The sequence below is a fragment of the Heterocephalus glaber genome, unplaced genomic scaffold, assembly GCF_053883595.1.
Source record: "Heterocephalus glaber isolate CG9 unplaced genomic scaffold, H.glaber_assembly_v1.0 deba00001538, whole genome shotgun sequence".
Classification (NCBI taxonomy): domain Eukaryota; kingdom Metazoa; phylum Chordata; class Mammalia; order Rodentia; family Bathyergidae; genus Heterocephalus; species Heterocephalus glaber.
Genome location: NW_028258333.1, coordinates 24,761,300 through 24,784,334, shown reverse-complemented (window position 1 = coordinate 24,784,334; position 23,035 = coordinate 24,761,300). Strand labels below are relative to the sequence as shown.

The following is a 23,035-nucleotide window of genomic DNA, read 5'->3' as shown; positions in this document are numbered from 1 at the left end:
TAACATTTAGTTAGCACACTGCCCAGAGTTGGAGGACTAATCAGCATTCCAATGTGTAGCTATTGTTACACTGGGCAGTGGGGGAAGAACCTCTGACAGACAAAGGGAAGGGAAAGCACAGTGAGGGCTAGCAGCCCTAGAGATCAAATACAATGGGCAGAAGAATTCTTCATTTTCCCCATTCTCAGGGAACTTCCCAGTATCAATTCCCAAAGGCTTTCCCTGCTACTAGTGATTTTAAAAGCCTAAACTCGGGGCCGGGGATTTAGCTCAGTGGTTTCACCACCTGCTGCACAAGCCCAAGGACCCAAGATCAATCCCTGGTACCCCCCAAAAACCAGCCTAAACTCCAAAGGGTAGCTAGATAATATGCTATGTGTAATAGTTAACGTCTAAGCACATTCCAACATGAGCTATAAGCAAAATGTTAAACTCTTATAATCAACAGAGATAAATAGAAATTTGAGCTCACTGGAGATAAGCACACCTTAGTTATTATTTCATTTGTTGTGGTAAAAGAAACAAGAAATGCAAACAGTAGCATCATTCAATCATTTATTAAACAAACATTATCAAGCACCTACTATGTCTTAGGCACTGTGCTAAATGCTGGACAAACAACAGCAAGTAAGAAAGACAGAGACCCTGCCCTTCAAGGGTCTATGCTGGTGCTGAACACAGACAAGTCCATGGGCAGGTGAGATCAGCAGACAGGAGGAGTGCACAGGTTCACATGAGTGCACATGGGGCACAGGGATATCTCTTGCCCTATCCTAGACACAAGGGAGTGGGGGAGGCAGTGAAGGAAGAGCTATAGCTGTGAAAACTGGAAGAAGTCAGGTTTGGAGGGCATGTAAAGTATAGGGTGGAGGCAGGTAGGAGCCAGGTAATTTGGTCATACAGGGCCATAGAAGCCACGATAGGGGTGTTAAGCAGGAGGAGAGAAGGAGAGGAAGGGAGGGAGGGAAGGAAGGAAAGAGGGAGAGAGAGACAAAGAGACAGAGAGAAATACAGAGAGATATAAGAAATACAGAGAGAGATAGAGAGACAGAAAGAGAAACAGAGACACCTGTGTTTAGGAAGATTATGAATTAGAAGGGTGAGAGTGGATTTTGGTCACATCAGGGATGGCAAAGAGGAGACAGGTCATACAGGATGTTCCATGTATCTTGGGGAACACTCATAGTGTCTGGAGCAGCCAGATGGGCCCAGGGAAATCCTGATTAGATTAATAGACAAAGTCACTGTTGGTCAGCACTGGGCATGGTGGTGCACACCTGTAATCCTAGCACTTGGGAGGCTGAAGCAGGAGGATTGCCATGAGTTTTAGGCCAGCCTGAGCTATACAGTGAGCTCAAGGCCAGCCTGAACCACAAGTGAGACCCTGTCTCAAAACAAAAAAGGCACCCTTGGTCAATAACCTTCAGCAGCTTTGAGGGTTCTTCGTTTACTATGAGGTCATCAAAGAAGTAGAAGCACTTTCAGGAATTTTTGTGGTCCAACAGAATAAGGAACTAAGCAGGAACTGTTACACAAACCCACAGGCATCCTTCCCTGCCATTTCTCTTTCCCAAAAGTTAAAATAAGAAGGGGAGGAGAGGAGGAAGCCTGCATGGTCAGGGGGCCTCAGAGCAGCAGGCTGTTCTCAAAGGACTTTGGGTGAAAACAGGGTGAGTGCCAGTTCCTTTGGGCTGCTCATTAACGTCTTCCCTGTCTCCTGTGGAGAAGAGAAGCAGGGTCACAGCTACCACATCCAGGGGGACTTCAGGAAAGAAGCAAAGAGACTACCAGCGTGTGGCCTGCTTCAAAGTGAAGCACTTCCCGTATGGAGCTGAACTTCTGCTTGGTGGTAGCAGTTTGGAAAGCTGAGCAAGTCCTGGGGAGGGTTTTCTGAATTCCCTATAGGCACTGTCCTTTGAGTTCTGTGTAGTTGGACTCAGCCACAAGCTCTAAGTCTGGGTTCAAGCTTAGCTGGGCACAGGCTCTCACAAGTGTAGGTCCCAGATTAGCTCCTCAAGGTGTACTCGAGCTCCTGCCCACTTGTCCCTAGGCACTAGGACCACTGCCTTCTGCCTCAGCCGTGCTTTGAACATGGTGTGGACAGTTGAGGAACAGAAAGCCTTGCAGGGAGGGAGCTGACTGGTGTTCACCTCACTGAGGTCAAGCAGTGGGCCTTCCCACTCCTGGCTCAGCTTTAACAGAACTTCTCTCGAATGCACATCTCACAGCTACCCCTTCCTGTTTGTTTACACTGCCTTCCAGGTGGGCGGCTCCATCCATGCACACCCAGTTCAAAAAGCCAAGAGGGAGGACACTGAACTCTGCTATATTGATTTCATGATTGTTTGCTGATATGGTGGGAAAAGAAACTCTGATATGTGGTTTTTACCTTTGTGTTGTCTCTTAGATCCTAATGGCGAATACCATGTCCTGAAGAGTTCCGTATTTATAATGAAAGACTGTAACACTGATATTAACAAACACTCTCACCCTGAGCTTTCATCATTCCTGATTTACAGGTAACTGTAAGGCTTAAAGAGATGCAATGCTTTTATGAATGTATATAATTAAGCCAACAATCAGCTAGACCATTAGACTGTTCTATGCTGTAAAAATGTTCTGGATTGAACCAGAAGTGACTCCAGTTCTCTTTAAAATCCATTTCCCTTCATCCATCTTCCCTCTCTTCCTCCTCCCTTCCCTCTCTCTCTCCCTTCCTTAATTCCATCTCTCCTTCCTACCACAAATATATACGGAGCATTTTCTAAGTGTGAAGGGTGCTTACCTCTTATACCAGAGACAGGTTTGGAATTCTTCTCCTTTTTAAGAAGGTTCTTGGTTCTGATAGAGTTTCCCACCACTGTGGTCTCTAAAGCTGGTTTCTAGACATATATGTTTTTCTTCTTCCTCCAACCGTATCCCTCTTTCCCCAGCAAAGTTCTCTTTTCCTTCCTGTTCTTCTTTCTACCAACCCATTTGCTTATTAATGTGCCCAAATTTGCCAGTGTCCTCTTTAAGTCTTGCTTTGCACAGAATAAAGGCTGTTGTGAACCAAGATATTGGCAAATCTGATTTTTTTTGGGGGGGTATAATTTTTGTGCGCATATAAAATCCTACTAGGCTATAGTTTGAAGCAAATCTCCTTTATCCCCACTTAAAAATACTGTTTTTCTTTGAACATGACTTTGGAAATAAAATCATGGAGGAAATTTACAAACTCCAGTAGAAATTCTATGCCCTTGAGTCCATAATAATATAGTATTAACTAGTAATAATAATAATAAGTGAAGCTGCATAGTGCTGACCATGTGTTAGGTGCTGCTGTGATATACATACACATATATATCTTATCGTTCTCATAACTCCATGAAGCAAGCACTATTATCATCAATATTATTTCTATTGATACGAAAACTTATAAAAACACAAATGAAGGAGGACCAGTAACTAGTATGAGGTTGCACCAGTGGTCAGCAATGGAGCTAGACTGTGAACCTCAGGCGTCTGGTTTTACAATCTGTTCTTGTCAGACATGTCACCCTTGTGCCACTGGCCCTGCCTCAGGGTCAATATTCTTGGCTATCATATTATACTGCTGATAAGAAAAGGGGAGGTTGAGGATAAAAAGGGTAGAAAGCAATTCCTTAAGGCTGTGTTTATTAAGTATTAACTCACTTAATCCTTATGACTCTGAGGTCAGTACTATTACTATAACTCCAATTTTTAATTGTAAAGTATAAAAGTAGTTTCCCTGTTGGAAGTTTGGATTTCAGTCTTAGCATTGGAATCCATGTGCTTAAGTACTGGACTGTGCTACTTTTCTACCAAGATTGGTAGAGAACAGTAACCTGGTTCACACTAACCAGCAAGAGAAAAGCTGTGGTCTTCTTACCTCTGCCATTCCGTCTACTACCTTCTGCTTATCCACCTGTAAGATACCATTCTTTGCTGTGCGAGATACATGCAGCTCATGCCATTGGCCAAGGGTGAGAGGATCTTCACTCCTATTGAAGAAAGATGTAATGTTAACTTTATGTGCCCACTTGGCTGGACTAAAGGAATACCAAGCTAACTGGTAAGACATTTCTGTGTCTCTGGAGATGTTTCTAGAAGAGCTTAGCATTTGAATTGGCAGACTGAATAAGCAGAATTACCCTCACCAAGGTGGATGGACATCATCAAATCACTTGTGGGCCTGAATAGAACAAAAAGATAGAAGAAGGATGAATTTTCTCTTTGCATGAGCTGGGAAATCCACATATTCCTGCCTTTGGACACGTGTTCTTAGTTCTTGGATCTTCTGACATGGACCAGAACTTAGAGCATCAGCCTCCTTGTTCTTGGCCCTTGGGACTCAGACCAGGAACTACACAAAGGGCTCCTCTATTCTGAGGCTTATGGACTTGGACAGCACTACACCACTGACTTTTCAGGGCCTCCAGTTTGCAGATATCAGACTATGGGACTTTTCAGCCTCTTTAATCAGGTGAGGCAAACTTACAAGATAAATCCCTTTCTACATATCTATATATAGTCTTCGTTCTATTTCTCTGGGGAATCTTGACTAATACAGATGGAAACTGAATATGAGTTAGCATGTTATGTATCATTTCTATCTATTTCAATCTAGCTATGATAAAATTGATACCAACCTCAGTTACTTCAATTTATTCAGCAAAAAAGAAAACATTTCCTGCTTAGTAATGACAGCAATATTATCTACCATTTATTGAACTTCATGATGCAAGCATGGCATTTATCATCTTATTAATTCTTATAAAAAGCTTGAAAAGTGGGTACAGTGAATCTGATTTTCTAGTTAAGGGGTGATCCAAGGGGAAAATTTGACAAACAATTATGCACAAAATTTGAAGAAGAAAATTAAATGGGATATGTGAGTCCTTGGTATTTTGGTGTCTATAATACTCTTTGAAATGCTTAAAAATAAAGATGGATAGGTATATAATACAGCAAATAGCAAAACATGAATGATAGATTTTAAGTGGTGGGTAGAAGAATATTTGCAATTCTTTCAATTTTTCTATATTTGAAATTTTTTCATAATAAAATGTTGGAGGAGATGCTATGGTTTGAATGTGTCTCTGAAAGTTCATGTTTGAAACTTAATACCAATGCAACATTCTTGAGAGGCAGGAACCTTATGAAGTGAGTAGGTAACGAGGACTCCTCTTTTATGAATGAGTTAATGACATTGTCATTGGAGTGTGTTAGGTATGGTGGGAGTGGATTTCTTAAAATACGATGGATGCAGACGCATTCCTCCCCCACTGTCATGTGTGTGTGTTCTCTTTCTCTTCCACCTTCTACTATGGAGATAATGAAGCAAGCAGGCCCTCTGAGTCTGCATTCCCCTTGACCTTGGACTTCCCAGCCTCCATAACTGGGAGAAATAAACCTCAATTCTTTATAAATTACCCAGTCTTGGGAATTCTGTTAATAGCAGAACAAAATGGACTAACACAAGGGGGAATAGATTCCATGTTCTCTGATCTTGTGAAGAAGATTAAAATTACTTTAAAAATTAAATTATTAAGTCAAACTCTATACTTGGAGCTTAAATAATATTTATAGGACTTTTCTACATTACTTTTTATAGTAAGGTGTGCAGAGAGAGTATCTTATTGCATCCATATTTCTAACAATACTTAGTTCCTGGCCCTCACTGAAGCTCCCAATTATATTTTTGGTCATGGATCATCTTTAGAAAACCACGAGGAATACCAATGGGGACAATTATTGAAGGGTCACCACCCTTTCATTTAATTCTTTTGCTCAGGCAAATGCTTTTGTGATTTGTCCTTAGCAATTAGAATTTAATCATCCTGGATAAATCAATATGCTATAAAGAAACAGGGGTCCCTTTTAAGTGGTCTATTTCCATAATAACTAACAGCACCATTGTCATGTTCTGGTCCCACAGAGGTCAGCTGCTGTCAATATGCTGCCTGCCATCCTCTGCACCACTATATTGATCACAGCCATAAAGAACTCATTCCAATTGTCTTGATTTTTGAATCAAGTCCATAATGATTTTGACCATTTTATCCTCTTCCTAAAGTTAAAATGATTTGGCCAATTCCACAACTCCCTGCAGTTCAGGCTTTCACTGAATTCTCTTAATTAAGTGGGAAGATTTTGAAATGATTTTCAAAACAAACAGCTCCCAAAGAGCCATCTGGAATGCCAATAGTGATCAATGATGTCAGGGTATGCGGGGGAAGATGAGGGGCCAAGGGGGCAGATGGTAGTTTGTTCATTGGAAACTCTTGCCTAGTTTCATCACTGAATACTCAGGAATTCTTTTTCCAATAGTCCTTCCTGACAAGTAGGAAAACAGTAATTTGCATTCTTTAAATAATTAAACACACCACTTATTAAAACTGGACATAAATTTAGGAAAAAGAGAAACACTGGACTTGTAGGGGTTCATGTGCTTGTGACCTCACAGCTGAAGTTCTACAGAGGCAGGTAGAGAGGATAATCTTTCCAGGAGGAGGGTTGATGAGCCCCTGGCCTCTTCAGCTCTTTTGATCTCTCCTTATCACGAAGAAGCCATTTAAAGTTCAGGGTGATAGCCAAGGTGTCTTCCATTCTAAACTTGACATATATTTCCAAATGAATTGCTTAGGCTATTTTGCATAATCATATGTAAATTGAGTCCATTAAATACCCACTAAAGTTATCTTGAGATATAAGATGTTTTGCATAACCAGAGATAGAAAAAAGTTTGTCCATTCCTCAAGGTAAGAGGTGTCGCTGATGTGTAGGAATTCAATCACAAGGACAAACACAACCCATCCTTTTAAAGAACTGTTAGAACTTAATGCAGAGAACATTTCCCATCAGCCATGAAAAATGATCTGCAGTTAGGGGCAATGCACAGTGGTAACATCTCACACCTACACTCCCCATAAAAATGACAGGCTAGCAATATGAACAGTGATTGAACACAGCCTGCAATTTCCTTTAAAACAACAACAGGCTAACTGATAGCCTATTGCAGGGCACCATTAAGCAAAACGTCTTAGTGAGTTTCAAAAGAGAAGAATTAGACAAATGTAGGAACAATAAGAATGTCTGCATTAGATACGCAGCCCTTGGGCTTGAAGGTTAAAACTACCATGAAAGGAACACAGTAAAAAGGAGACATAAACAAAAAGAAAAATATCTGCACCTACCAACCACAGGCTCCACGGGGTTACACAAGATACTGACTCACTGTATGGGAACAATCGATGTGCTAAGTAGTTCAATAGTACAGACTAGACAATCGGAGCAGTACTTTGCTCCGATTGTCTAGCCTATTGTCTAGGCTACTGGGACCAATTTTGCAAATGTCAGCAAATCCTTCAGATGTACCCATTCACCACCATGCTATTGAAACCACTCAGCACCCATCCTTCTTGAGTGCACTGGGCAGCAAGGGGGTCTGTGCCTCGCTGATGACTCACTGTACTGAAGAACAGTAAGAGACTTGTGAAATCACTAGTTACCATCCACAGAACAGTTCAAAAAGAAAGTTAAAATTGAAACCAGTCATCAAGGACATTTCTGTTCATTAAAATTTGCTAAAACTTTTTAACGCAACATCTTATATTTGCTGGGCACCAACCATATGACGCTCTGTGTAAGGTGCTGATTAATTATAATTCATTAAAAGTCTCCCTGCTGATGGCACTGCATGACCTCAGGAGGAAATGGAGAGTTTACCTCCCATTGGAAGCAAGCTCATTTTCCATAGTTAGAAGCAAAGGATTCTACCTGCTGGGTAGTTATGTGGGAAAAGGATATCTCTTAGGCAGGAGACCTATGGAAAGCCTGTCATCTTTAGGAAGCAGGGGAGATTTCCAACATATAATGATGTAGGGAAGATAAGAAGAGTGTAAGATGGTAGATGGCAATTTGTTCTTTCTTCACAGAGGTTACTGTTTGGCTTATGGGGAGAAGAGGTTGCAGAAGGTCCAAGCTCTCACCTCAGGATACCGGTTCCAGAGCCACAGTCAAAGCGGAACTCCACATGGCCCCCTGCCATGTTGATGGACAGGAAGTCTTTGCTGCCTGTGTCATAGCTGTACAGGAGGACCCCATCCCCAGAGTCTGGTCGAAATGTGATCTCAAACTCTGTGAAGGAAAGGTAATGCTGGGGCTCCAGGGGCCAGGGCATGGCAGCATAGGATCTCAGAGACTCTCTGAACTGAGGGATGGTCAAGATGAAAGCTGAAGAAACAAGCAAGGCATTATAAGTCCCTGTGTTCTCAGACTGGACAACTGTGCTACACCCCCAGCTACCCTGAAGCCAGGAGGGTGGTGTGACTGAATTCTGGCCAGCAGAATGAAGGTGAAAGATCATATAGCACCCCAGGGCTGGCCTCTCAAACTTCTCTGCAACTTCCCCCACTCTCTCCTCTCACAACCAGGGTGGCTGCAGGAACCAGTGGAGGACTCTAAGGCCCTAGAAGAGCCATGAGTGTGCAGGGGCCTATATCCCTGAATGACTGCTGACTGTTCTTGACTATCCTGGGTCCCTGAATGACTGGAGGAGCAGAAGACCCTCTCACCAACACCATCACTGACCTGCAGTGATTTGTGAAATGAACAAGAACCAGCCTCTATTGTACTATAAGGCTATTGAAACAGGAGATGGAAATGTAACTGCACTGGCTCTCCTGACTCAAATATACCCTTCTAGTGACATGAGATTTGAAATTATAATGTTAAACGTGTTCCCAGTATGGTGCCATTTGTAGAGGAATGTGGTTACCATTATGATCTTAGCCCCAGTTTTGTTTTGTTTTGTTTAATTTTGGAATTCTGGAAAAATTAAAGCATATTCAAGCTTGCATTGTTTTCCAAAATCTTTTAAATATTCAGTTATTATTTGGATGTGTTATTATGCACACATGTTCTTATATGCATATATATATGTGTAAACATATATTTATATTTACATAATTTGTATACAGTATTGATGGATGGAATAATTTAGCGGAACACTATAAAGAAGAAAAAACAAGAGCACTTTGTCCATCACATTCTTAATTTCTGTGTGTATTTTCCTAATCTTTTCTCCCAAAGTTCCAGCTATTAAAAGGAACATGAGCTTTCAATGCTTTGAATTCAGTCTGGTATAAACCACACAAATACAGGCTTTCTAGAAGCCGAGGCTCAGAAGAAGCCCACCTCTGCTCAGCATTTTAAAAGGAACATAGTTTTCATTGGTTTGGAACTCCGGTACTCTCAGACATTTCTATCCCTCCCAACAAAGCAACCTTGATCTCATAGAAAGATACAGGACTTTGCCTAAAGTGCATTAATCAAAAGTTACAACCATGTGAATTAACATGCAGATAAGAAACAGTCAACTCTCTTATTCCTCACCATTTTCACAGTGTCGACCTTTGAACCCAAGAGGACAGAGGCAGATGTAGGAGTCAGCTTTGACTGCAGTACAGGTACCTCCATTGACACACGAGGCCTCATCACAGATCCCACTGCTGCATTCCCCTAAATACAGAACGGAAATGAGGAAGGCAGTTCACCGCTGTCCCCATCCAACCATACAAGCAGCTCACGGTCCTGGGAAAACTCAGTTTAGTCCCCGTGGCTGCCAACCAGCACCTCTGTGCAAAGGCAATTAGAGCCTGCCCTTCATTTTAATTTGATTTTGGCTTTTCCTTTTTGAAGATCCACAGAGACTTCCTCAAACATCACAAACACAATAAATCAAGAAAATAAACTGTGGACAAGTTTATGACCAGTGAGAGGGATCACTGAATTGCTTCTGTTTGAATCCATCTCTCTGCTATCCCACAGGAGTGGACTCCAGTCCCTCCAGAGTCAACAGAGTGTTTATGTTGAAAGCGTTCTAATTTATGTGACCCCAATTAGCTTGAGTGCTGCCGCCACGTTAGTTCAGAGCTGAGAGGAGCAAGATGAGCACTAAAGGAGTTAAACAGCCATGCCAAAGCTCACCGACTCACCCCAATGGTGGTGTCCTCTGTCCCAGGCAGGGCCAGGGAGGCGTCTCCACAATACCTCAGCATATGGGTTTTAGAAGCTCTATTTCTACTTCCAAAGAGACTGCCTTACCAGAGACAGGCTGATAGCAAAAGGCGCTGAAAGGTTTAACATCACATGGGTCCCTTCCCGTTGCCAAATGTGTTAGAAAATTATACAAGGGCAAATGAGCTTTGTCACTTTCAAGATCATCAGGTGAAGTGAAAACAAATGGATTTTTCATGGGCTGCTTTTCTTTTGTTTCTTTGATCTTCCTTTTCTCTTCATGTGTACGAAATAAGTCAAACAGATGGATCAGTTTGGCCCAGAAATACCTAAGCCAGTACAGAACAGGTTTTATGGGGTTGAGGGCAAAGGGCTATGTCTCTGATTGGGCTATGAAGTGAGTAGTCCACCAGACTCCAAGGCTGCACCTGCATGAGCAGGTATTGCTCACCTACCCTGGTCTGGCTGTGTCACCTCAGCAGGGTGAGTTTCTTCTCTGTTCTTGATCAGTCACTTGCACTGGTCTAACTTCCCCACCCCTCTCTCATAGAGATTCAGTGGAGGGCTGGGGTGGGGCTGGGTGCCCTATGCGTACAGAAGCCAAGAATGGCTTAGAGGCTGCTAACAGAATTCAGTGAAAGCCTTTCTACAAAGTGTGCCACCTGGGCTGGCCTCTGTGACTTCAGCTGGAAGCCACCAGAAGTTCAGGTTGAAGGGACTGCGGTCTCTGTTCAGCCATAGCCTAGAGTGTCCTTGTCCCTCCTCTCCACCTTTCAGCTCCTACTTCTGCTTCCTCAGAAGGGTTTTCCCTGACCTGAAGACCACACTGGCTCACTATTAGACATTACTGCCCCATTACTTCTCCTATGTAACATTCAACCTCAATTGTCATTTTACATTTACTTGTGTAATTATCTGATTGACTCTCTCCATGGCTGGCACACAAAGGCTGTGCTGGGATCCTGTCTGATTGTTCATTACTTTATATCCCACTTCTCACATTGTGACTAGCTTTAACCAGGTGCTCAAAGAGCTGATAAGCCATAATGAGACCTGTAGCAACTACTGCTATGGATTGAATCATATCCCCCAAACACACAAGATGAACCCTTACCCCCCATATCCATGTTTGGAAACAGGGCCTGTAAGGAGGAAATTAATGTTACACAGGATCCTAAGAGTGGGGCTCTAATGCAGTCTGACTGATATCTTTAGAAGAAGAAGAAATTTGGACACCCACAGACACACAAAGGAAAGACTGTGTGAGGACCATGTGAGGACAGTGGGAGAAGGCTACCAGCCACCTGCAGGACAAGGCAAGAGGCCTCGGGTGAACCCAGCTCTGCCTGCACCTTGACCATGAACTTCTAGCCTCCACAACCATGATAAATTAAATTTTTGATGTTGAAACCATGTAGTATACCAGAGACCTCTGCCCAGTGTTAGTTGGCTATAGTGGCCTGCCATCTTGCCCCTCCATAAATCGGCAGTGTTATATTTGAAGTAGTCCAAATGGCCAAGGTCATTTCCAGCCAAGGTCAACTGACTCCAACTAAATTCTCCCCTTCTGAATTCACTGTTTGTTCTCTTCAGCAAAGATATCCTTGTGCCCTCACTCTACAGTCCTGCCTGCTTGATATTTGTTATCAGCAGATGTCTCAAGGCCTGCCCAGCTCCCTTCTTCCCACACTTGTAACAAATAAAATATCGGATGTTCTTGGTGTCTTTGTCTTCGCTGCCCAGAGCAGCTAAATCAGCCCAAGACTCTACTTCTCTCAAGTCTCTGTCTCTGTGTCTTTATTTCCCTCTTTCCTATCTCCTGGATTTCATACTGGCTTGCAGGAGATTGAGATCCATGCCAGGGTTTTCGATAACGTCTCTTATAATGCAGTTTGTGGTGTTTAGTTATAGCACTTCCGGTAAACTAATTGTAATTGAATTAACCATCTGTGGCATTATCTACCTGCTGCCTGAATGTTCTTGCCTTCAAAACAATCCCAGGGCAGACAAGATGTTTGCCACAGTTGGTCAAGAATTAGAATTTGACATTTTCTTCTCAAACTGAGGGCATAGGAAAGCTCTTCTGACATTATTGTCTTGACTTTTCCACTGGTCTTGGTAAGTTGGGTGACAGGGCTAAACTGTGTGTCACTCCGTCCAATGAACTCAGGCCACATTTTAAGAAGAGGTCAAGATGACAGCAGGACACAAGGGTTTGGTGCACAATGTTGCTACTAAATCTTGGTGTTCTCAGGGTGTCTGCAGAGCATAACATGGGCCTACCTGCCACCTAGAGTTCCACATTAGCCAGCTTCCCAGGACTGCAGGCCTCTGCTCACACCCTGGCCAAGGCAATCCACATGGCCTTCCCAACTCCCTGGGCAGTCACTTACCCACATCAGCCCCACTGAGAGCTTTTCCCAGGGGCCACGGCCTCATGTCAATCTTCTTTCCATTAACAGCAAGTGACTGCACACAGCCGTGAAAGTTTCTGTTTGTCCCCGTGGCTTTGACCAACCAGTAAGTGCTGGGAGCCCCACCAAGATAGAGAGGAGTCCGGAAGGTGATTTTACTGTACTGGCCCTTTAAGAAAGAAGAAAACTTAACCTCACTAGGCAAACTGAAAAGCCAAAACAGGACAGATTTTGATGAGGGAAGTGGTTAAGGTGTAGGTTACAGTGCAGTGTTTTCCTTCATTCCTGTTTGTCTTTAATTAAGACATAGTCCTGCTGGAAATTGCAACCTCTAGCTACTACAGAAAACTCAATGAGTTTCTCCAGGGCTATGCTTCTGGCAGAGATGATTCTGGAAGGCCTGGGAAGGAAGGGCAGGAGGTCAGAGCCCAGACCAACCTGACAGGATGCCTGCCATCCAAAGACAACCATTCTCCTTCCAGTCCTGACATCAATCCACTGTGTATCTTGGGCAGGTCACAGAGCCATGCTGTCTCCCCAAAGATGGCAATATTAATTTTGTGTATTTGTAGACTGACATCAACCCTTTCTTTTTCTGAGTCACCTTTATTTTATATACTGCAAGAAACACAGTGCAGGGATAATTGCCAAACAGAGTGTGTTCCAAAATACTTTCCAATTGTTTATGGCTACAGCTTTTTTTCAAAAGTGTTATTACAGTAAGGTAGGGAACTTTCTAATCTTAGATGAAACCACAATCTGGATTGCAGGTTTGGAGGTTATGGAACACAGAGCTGAATGTTAGGGGAAAAATGAAGGCACCTTTGGCTATGCTTTTTGTAATTTATTTGGATTAATGGATAAAAACAGGAGTTAGGGAAAGGCACTGTGCCAGTTCTCAGAAAATGTCCAAGATAGAAGCCTCTGACACTTAATCTGTACCCTATAAACATCTGTTTCCAGCAATTAGAAATGTAAACATTGTTTTATCTTTTCTGATGAACAGACAAGAATCACTTGTAAAGAACAGACTGAATTATACAGTACTGCTATGGGTTTGAAGGATTAATTAAAGCTGTTTGGCCACTGAAAACACTGCTTTCATTAGATGAGTTAAATGCTCTCTTGGCTTATTTCATCAAGATCCTCAGAATTCACTTCTTCTCAACCCCATCCTCCCCGTTCTGGTCTTGTTCCTTGATCCAAGACCACAGCAGGAGGCTGGGCAGCTCAATCCCTTTGCAAAGTACTAAGTGCGTGGAAGGGACAGGTGGCTCTTTGGTGGTGCTCTTCACAACGTTCCAGGCAACAGTCTTTAACCCTGGCCTTTACCTTCCCCTAATGTGGTTAACCTTCAGCTCCCTGGTACCTGTTTTGCCTGCCTAGGCAGAGAAATGAAAGTGCCTGGAGTTTGCATTCCCCCAGCATAGCTCGAAACAGTTTGGGATAACTCTGAGGCATAATTAATCCAGAGCTCTCTTGTGGGACCAGGTGAAAGCCATGCTCTGAAGAACTGCACCTCAGATCTCACGCTTGCTGCCTTCTTCCTCCTCCCTGTCCAGCTTTTCCTCTGCCTTAACTGTCTCTCTGGAGAGAAGTTTCTTAACACATCACTTTCACAGCACTTGCTTGTCTCAGATCTGTTTCTGGGGAGCCAACCTTAAAATAGAATTACCATCTCCCAAGACAGTCTATTAAACATTCCCCATCTGTGGTCCTGCTTCTACGACTCATTCAGCCAGTCCCAGTAGTCCAACGGCAAATTTCACCCTGAATACCCATAACACTACATGCCTTTTGCATTTTTCTTATATTTATTAAAGTCATAGAGTCCTGGGATGGGAAATAACATAATCCAAACTTTCATTGGCTATTGGATTCCTTATACATCTCTGCCCAAGGTTTAGATAAGTTCCTTTTTGAACACTCACAAGGACAGGAAATCATCTCCTGAGAGTGTGTCATGCCTCTGTGCACTTCTGTATGATTAGATAAAACTAAAAATGGTTTCCCCAAAGATCTTCCCATATGGCTTCAGGTTTGGGGTCTAGTGAGGAAATCCTTCTTCCCAAGACTTTTCCTTTGACTCTACAGTGAAACCCAACTTCCATGCTGTCCTCTTCTTCTTCCAATTGAACAATGCTCCCTTCACCAATTATTGAAGAGATCTCAAATCATCTTCTTGTCTAGGTGACTTCCCCTTGAACATGCTTCAATTTACTGATGGCCTTCTTACAATGCCATCACAGAGATGAATTTAATCCTTTTCTGAGATTAGAGTCACAATTAGAGCCCCTGGAAGCTCTTACATAGTCACCAGAATAGAATAAGCCTGTAAGCTCCCCTTTTCTAGGTATTATACCTCTATTAAAGCAACTTATATATTTTTTTACTTGTCCCTGTTTTAACATGTTCCTGTTCTTTTATCATTCTTTTAGCTTCCTTGCTTTAAACCATATTATGTTTTCATAGGTGCTGCTTTTATTATAGCTTCTCCATCCTGTCTTTGTGTCAATATTTTGGACCCAAGTTTGCAGTCCCTTTATTCCTACCAAATTTCATTTTGTCATGTTAGACTTATTCTTCTGCCATTTAGGTGACTTGGCTTCATACATGCTGACTTTCCTTCCTTAGCAATATGGGCACAAGCAAGCTCCTCAGATTCACATTCAGGAGATTTGGACTTTTGTTCCTTTGGAACCACAGGGGTCCAAACTAATGAGATTTCCTTTCTTTTTTCTCTTTGATCAGCAAGGCATGGCCCTCTGCATACATGTCTTGCCACTAAAGAGTAGTGAAGAGCTGAGGCAGAGAGGAAGGTTAGATACGTACACACAAAGGCTTTCCTGCTCCACTTTCCCTTAGAGAATAGATACCTGCCTGACTATAATTACAGGCTCAGTTCCTTGGCAGGTTGCTAATCCAAACTGCTTACTCTAAACACAGTTCTAAAATTACCCACAGCATAACAAATATGGGAACAGCTAGATGATTTGCTGAGTAACCGAACTGTTAAACTATTTTCCCAATTCCTACAGGGATCCTCCCCCAGCCCTCACAATGAGCAGATTATTCCTGCATATTGAACCAAATGAGTCTCTCAGAGATATTTTCTCAGAGCTATTTTCTAAAGCCACAGGATTACCACACTCCTACCTTAAAATCAAACTTGACACAAATGCTGGGTTCTGCTCTTCCAACATGGGCCTTCCTTGACCCCTGGCTTTGATGTCTTTGTGGAAAGAACATGTCCCTGGGCACAAGCCAGTACCTATGCGCGCAACAGCAATGACGTTCACAAGTTTAAGTCCTTCCCCAGCCTTTGTAGGGGAAGACGGGGAAGGACCCCAGCAGAGCTCAGCTATGCAGGCTCACTAAACCTGGGTCTCCTAAAGTCCAACCTCAATTCAACTCCTGCCCACCAACCTCTGCTCTCTGCAGTGAGTCCCTCCCAAGATGCTGATGGGGTCGGGGAGGGTGGGCAGAGGTGCAGCTTCCACTCACCTGGGACTGGCCTGTCACTGGGGTGTCACTGTCCAGCTGCAGCAGCCCATTCACCCCGTCTCTGTGCAGCACGACTGTGTACCACGCCCCCAGTTTGATTTTCATCCCACTCAAGATGATGGCAACCCCAGTCCCACAATTAAACCTGTAGGAAGGAAAAGGGAAAGGAGATGCTAGAGTCAGCCAGCCCATTGCATTTTCAGACTCCACGGACAGCGCTTCCAGGATAACAGCTCCTTTCAGAGTCGATCTGCTGAGTTACATTTATGAACATCAACAGCTGTTTAAATGTGTGCCAAAAGAGCCAGATGCCTCTTCCCTGGGACATTCTCCATCTGTTCACTCTGTCCACAGAACTTTTTGGAGAAGCCTCCTTAGCCAGACTGGCTCTGCAGCTCAGACAATCACGGGCAGCTAAGACCCCTCCCTCTTTCCAGAGATCAACAGATACTTAATGCAGATTCAAGGTGCAGACAAGTAGAACCCAAGTCACTCTATTTCCAAGGATCTGGCTGGGGACTTTGCTCCACTCTCAAGTAACAGGGTCTGTGATATTAATAAAATGTAACAATCCAAGTCTTCACACTCATTTCGCCAAGCAGGCCAGCCCTCCCATCTATGTTCGGCTGTGCCCACATACACGACAGGTTTCCATGGGGGCCAGTGTGGGATGGAGGAAAAGCATTATTTTTATTTTTCCAAACCTACCTATGACCCAGGGGTCCCCAAGGACCACTATGCCTGACAGATAAAAGTTTGGTTCTTTCCAGTCAACTTCCAAATAGTTACACTTCCACAAGCATACTCAGATCACCTCCTAGCAATGTGGTATGGTAGGCACTGGCCTTATTAGGACTGGCATTGCCTGGAGCCCACTCCTCATGGCCTCTCTTTGCCTCAGGACCCTCAGTAGAGTGGGATGGGATTGGAGGTTTCCTAGAAGGGGATGCCAGTATTAGCCCAAATGAGCTGTGGAGCCGAGGAGCTGCTACCAGCCTGTAAGTGCCAGTGCGACTGAGCATCTACCCTATCCTCAAAAAAAGTACCAGGGCCCCATGAGGTCACAACTACTTCTGGCCACCATTAAATTTCCAGGAATCAAATCATTACCAAAGGATGGGGGTTCCAGTCTCTAGCCCATTTGGGATGCTCAATGGCTTCTCCAACGTAACCCAAAGTATTTTTATGCTGAAATAATTAGAAAAGACAGTAAAAGTTGGTGCCTGTTGAGTGTTTGCCCTGGGGCAGGTACTGCTCTAAGCACTTATAGAACTGAACTCATTTAATCCTCATTATGACTCTATGAGGAAGCCCAGGCTTGGATAAGATCAGGCAGCTGGGAAGTGGTGCCATCAGGATCTTACAATTGCACCACTGAGATGGACAGAGCTGATGTCCATTGGTCATTCAAAAATGGGTGCTGTGAACCTTTTACCTATTGGTCCTTCATAGACAGCTGCTGTGTACCCATTGGTCATACACAACAGTTGTTCCATAACCTCTCCCGAGCCATAAAACTGCCCCTCTCAAACCACACAAGTTAAAAGTGGCTTCCAAAGTATACTGGGAGAGAAAGGTTCAGGGCAGAGGAGGCAAGCCAGAGGGTTCATCACAGTGTTCAGGGAAGGTAGGGACAGGGCTTGTGCCTCTGTGAGCCCTCTGGAGGCTGGAAGCTCCTCACTGCCCTCCATGACTGTCAGCCATGTTTGACATGAGAAGACTGGAGACAAGGTTCCATAATTGAAGCCTCAGAATTTACCGTGCCATCTGGACACTCCATTATTTAGGAAACCAGTCCTTGCTCATCTGCTCTGCACCATTCCTTTACCTTCTGGAATCCATCCTGCATAGATTGCACCCACATTATGAAAATGTAAGTATAATGCAGAGGAGAATTTTTTAAATCTATGGGGTTTGGGCAGGTGTTACCTGAACTGGAGTGAGCGCTGTATGACAGCCAGGGACATGAAATCACCCCTGCCATGCTCATTCTCCCCACAGTAGAGCAGCAAGCCATCCTCTGCCTCTGCCTGTTGTCACAAAAACAAAAGCCACATAAACAATGACCATCTCCACTTCCACAAAGCACCATCTGGAAACACTCATGAATACGCAACTTGAGCATTCTCCTCAGTGGCCCTATTTATGATGCAGTAAGCACAGGGACTCTAATGAATTCCCAGGTACTGTTCATTTCCATTAGGCAAATGGCAGCGAGACAATCAGTGCAGAGGAATGGCAGAGAGGGGAGAGGAAGGGGGAGGAAAAGAGGAGAACCCCCGACCTGCTCTTTACATGGCTTTGTGGTCCACTTGTGGGGCCTCCAGGAAGCCATATGTGCACAGCCATTGTCATAGAGAGTGCTGCTTATGCTCATCGACCTCTATTCTCACCAAAGAGCATTCTATCTTTTATTCTTTTCATTTTTCTTCCTTCTCTCTGCGGAGGAAGCAAATTTGTGTCTTTCCTTCCATCAGGAGAATAAAGTGGTAAATACAACTTAGCTGATGGATGCGAGCTGTCTCAGATGAGGACAGCTCACTCTTGGACACTCAGCACTGTGGCCAGGACCTCAAGGGGGTCTTGTTCCCAAACCTCTAAACCTTTTTGCTTAGAAGGTACTAAAAAAAAAAAATCACACTAAATTGAAATCACTGGCTGAGTTTGATCTGCCATTGGTTCAGCCAGGAGCCACTCTGCCTTGGAGTCAGCCAACTATGGACTGAAACCTCTACGAACTGTCAGCCAAATGAACCTTTTCCCCTTTAACTCTGAGTGTCAAGGATTTTGTTTCAGCATTGAGGAAAAAAGTTACTAAAAGACTGCCCCTCCCCATTTAATGTGTTAAAGTATCCAACAAGCGCTCAACAAATGACCAGTCCCTCTTACCCTAAATTCCAGAGTAATTTGAAATGATTGATAGGAATTCTTCAGGGGCTCAAAAGTGACATAGGAGTGGCCAAAGAACTGGGGATATTGAATAACAATATCTGAAAAGAAAAAAAGACAACATGAAGGCTGTTCCTTCATTTCTGCAAAAGCAAAACTTCAACACACAATCTTGCCTGGATATTATCAAGTGAAAAACCTTTGCTAATTTGTTGAACTTCACTCTCTTCTTTTGTTTTTGGCAATACTAGGCATTGAAACCAGGACATTCTTGCTGAGCTACATCTACAGCTCTTTATTGATATTTTTATTTTGAGACAAGAGTCTTGCTAGATTGCCCAGATGGTGCTTGAATTTATAGTTTCCCGCCTTGGCTTTCCAGAGTGCTGGGATTACAGGTGTGCGCCACCACACCTGCTTCCTGTCCCTACTTTTTATAGCTACTATTCTCACTCTTGAGGACTGCGAGCTTCTGAAATTCTTAGCAAGAAATGGAATTTTTGGAGGTTACTACTTGCTTCCCAGAAAAGAGATCAATGACTTTAAGACCAGTGCTATTTATTTTCTAGCTATACATTTGTGCATTCGACCTTGGCATAATTATTACGCAAATGTTCTGGCTTCATCTTTTGGTAGTAATGTGACAGTAGTGGTACCTACATCTCCAGGGTGTCAAGATGATTCAATGACTGTTGCTCCAAAAAGACATTTCACACACTTACAAATAGGGCTGCTACTTAATTAGAAGCAATGGAAATTGCTTCACAACTGGCTTCATATAGCTAATTTAATGAGCAGTAGGTAGAAGAAAAGGCTTATCTGACAAAAGGAACGAGAAGGAACTACATTGGGACCACAGAATTGCCTTCCAACTCCCTGGGGCCTATCTAGTGCCAGCTTGTCCCTCTCCAAAGGGCCTACCTTCTGAGCAGCTCTCACCACCTTTGCCCAGGTTGCAGTGGCATCGTGAGCCCCCCAAGGTGTAGTCATTGACGCAGAAGCTGTCAGCAGAGCACAGGGTCTCATCACAAGACATGTCGAAGAGCCTCGACATGGTGGCCATGCCACTCTTCCCCTTCTGCCGTGCTGGAGTGGGCTGCAGAGCTGCTGTGGTCCTGGACAGAAGTGCCAGGGTAGGGGGTGCCAGCCTGGAAATAGTCTTCCGGTTAGACAGAGATGGCATCTTGCTTTCCGCCAAGAATTTTTTATGTCCTCCTTTGGTAGGGGGAAGGGGTTTAACCTGAAGCCAGAGAACAAAAAGGATTCAGCATAAAAACAGAACATGGTAACCAGATAGCCGTTGTTGAGGTTGTTGCCTAATACTTGAAAATGTGGTCACTGTTAATACTTTCAAAAACCCTAGGATGTAGAAGAGGCAGAAGCACTGATCCCAATTTACGGATGAAGAACTTGAAACTGAGGGATTTTTAGTACTCTCCCTGCACTACTCAAAATCATTGATAAAGTCTGACATTATTTCTTTCTTTTTTTTTTTTTTTTTTTATTCCAGGGATCAAACTCGGGACCTTGCGCTTAAGGGGCAGGCAGTGGAACCACTGAGCTATATCCCTGGCCTCTATATGATTTATTCTTACTACATTCTTACAAAGAGGCATTACTTTATCAAGGCTCATTCATTTTCCTGTGATACCTGATTTTATAAAATGTCATTGTGTGGGAAATCCAGCTTGTGCAGTCAGAGGCAGTGGCTCTCTGTAAAATACCAGCATGGTTGGCACTTTACATCTACTAACTCATGATCACCTTGAGCCTCATGTCAGGGGAAACAAAATCGTTATGCATTAGAAACAATAAAAAAAATTAAAACTGGGGAAACAAAGCAAATGGGACAATTTTAAGTTTTAAGTAAAATGTTCATGATCCACTGGCTCAATTGCCTCATTCAGCAAGAACACAAAAGTCTGTGAATTTTAAGAACAGAGATCACTGTTACCTCCTCAAAGGAAATGTTCAGATCAAGGTTGTCTTCAAACCCATCATCCATAGTGATTCCCATGTTGGTGACATAATGTCCGTATCGGCCACTTTCTGCTTCCTCGGGCCCTTCACAAAGAAAAGGAGCACACCTATCACTTTATGTCTCCCCTCCACTTTTTTTAATTGGTACTTTGTGGGGAGGGGGTTGAACCAAGGCTAGGCTCAAACTTGTGATCCTCCTGCCTCAGCCTCCCGGAGCGCTGGGATTGCAGATGTGCCTCCCCCGCCACCGGCCTGGCTTCCCTTCACTTTCTATTCTAGTTCTTCCATATGCAGAGCTGTGCCGAATAGGTCAGGCCAGACTGGCTATATATGAAGAATTCAGCAAAGAAGAGGCATCACTGATTAGAGAACAGGAAAAAATTTTGCTTTCATGAGTAACTGAGGAAACACCAATCAATGCTAGAAAGGGCTTCCATTTTACACTGACAAGATCGGCCAAAATGTGAGCCAGGTAGCAAAAAATAACCCAAAACACCACCAAGAATGAGATCAATTGGGACTCTTACACACTTTCATTATATGTGAAAACTGGTATAATCACTTTGCAAGACACTTGAAAATAATTAATATTAAGTCAAAATATTCACACCTTTGACCCAGCAATCCTACCCCAACTTATAAAATCGACAGAATTCTTGTACACGTGTAACTACAGGAATGTTCAGGAAAAGTTCATAGCATCAGAATTTAGAAGAGTGAAAAATAGTCCAAATTTGTGACTTATAAGAACAAATAACACTCCAAATGTCCATCAACAGAGAAGAGAGATAAATGTATTACACTACGTCTTTGGAATGAAGTACCATATAGTAAAGGAAATTAATAATGAGCATTTAAAGTATCAACATGGCTTATTCTCACATGATTTCATGCAAAAACTGCAAATTACAAAGGAACATATCTAGTTTGATTTAAAAGTCAATGGCATTTAAAATTTGAAATGATGTATTAATTAGTTAATTAAAAGTTCTTCAAAACAGTGGAGGGAGAGTAAAATAAACATTCCTACATCCAGAAGAAAAAGGTCCTATGTGGCTTTTGGGGGGCGAACAATTTCCATGTGATCTTTTAAAACAGGAAGGCAGGCTGAGAAAAAGTCCAAGGGGACAGTATGAGCCACGATCCCTTGGAGGGTGGGCAATTAGCATTTTTATTCAGTTGTCACTCATGAACTGCACCGTCGCACAGCAGCTCTACTGAGGCTGCAATGGGTAACGCACAGTGCAGCTCCAAAGCACCCCCACTGCTTCGAGGCGGGCTTGGGGTTGGGGCAGGTACAGGGATTAGCTGTGGCGGGGACATGCCATTACTGCTGTGGCATAAGTGACTCTGGCAGGTTGCTGATGCCCATTAGTTATTAGACATTCATTACTGTTTGGGTGACTAGTGAAACTGAAAAGGAAAGATGATGTTAAAAACATAATTAAACTTTGTAAAGATATCCCAGAATAAGCTAACACCTTTCTCACAAAAAGAAGACTGCCCTCTTTGTCTTAATCTGTTGGGGCTGCTAAAAGAAAAAAAAATGCCATACACTGGGTGGCTTAGGAACAGCAAAAATTTCTCTCCTACAGTTCTGGAGGCTGGAAAGTCCAAGATCAAGATGTCAGTAGTTCAGTCTCTGATGAGGGCCTGCTCCCACACAGTGTCTTGTATAAGTCCTCACATGGCATAAGAGGCCTAGTGTCTGAGGGCACTAACCCCACTCAGGAGGACCTCACCCTCCAGTCTTGACCACTTCTGAGAGGCTCACCTCTCACCATCATGTTGAGGGCTACATATTTGGAGGGTCTCCAGACTACAGCACTCCTCTAAGCAGTCCTCTAGCAGACTGAAAATGGAGCTGAAGAAGAAAACAGGAATTCTTTTTCATCAAGTACAAGCTGTTGAACAGACATTTTTCCTGGGCTGGACACAGAAACATGTCAGCAGATAGTATGAAGATAGGTGGAATGAGCTATTCCCAGGTGTTCAGGCACATGTTGGTGGAGCTGGGATAACACAGGGAGGTGATATTCTCACCCTTCTACAGTAATTCCCCACAGTTCTATTTAAAATAGGCCACCTGTCAGCTGCAAATTCAAATCTTGTGATGCCAGACGCATACCTGGATGCATGTTCTCTCAAGCCATCTGCATACAGCACAGCTGGGTGCTGGGGGTCTTCACACAAAAAGCAAAACAGTCTTTGTGGACAGCTACCTC

The 23,035-nt window shown here is 43.4% G+C and overlaps 1 protein-coding gene across 5 annotated transcripts in view; it reads right to left on the bottom strand.

Moving 5' to 3' along the window:
* Positions 1–23,035, bottom strand: part of Egflam (EGF like, fibronectin type III and laminin G domains) — a 167,922-nt gene that overhangs the window by 23,212 nt on the left and 121,675 nt on the right. For all 5 annotated transcript variants that reach the window (XM_004848597.4, XM_021261483.2, XM_021261482.2 and 2 more), the window contains 9 exons: positions 20,785–20,894; positions 19,752–20,070; positions 18,831–18,931; positions 17,871–17,971; positions 15,942–16,086; positions 12,417–12,606; positions 9,400–9,525; positions 7,995–8,238; positions 3,893–4,004 (listed from right to left, as the gene is read on the bottom strand). In XM_004848597.4, coding sequence (XP_004848654.3) covers positions 3,893–4,004; positions 7,995–8,238; positions 9,400–9,525; positions 12,417–12,606; positions 15,942–16,086; positions 17,871–17,971; positions 18,831–18,931; positions 19,752–20,070; positions 20,785–20,894 — 1,448 coding nt within the window. The remainder of the gene's footprint in view (positions 1–3,892; positions 4,005–7,994; positions 8,239–9,399; positions 9,526–12,416; positions 12,607–15,941; positions 16,087–17,870; positions 17,972–18,830; positions 18,932–19,751; positions 20,071–20,784; positions 20,895–23,035) is intronic.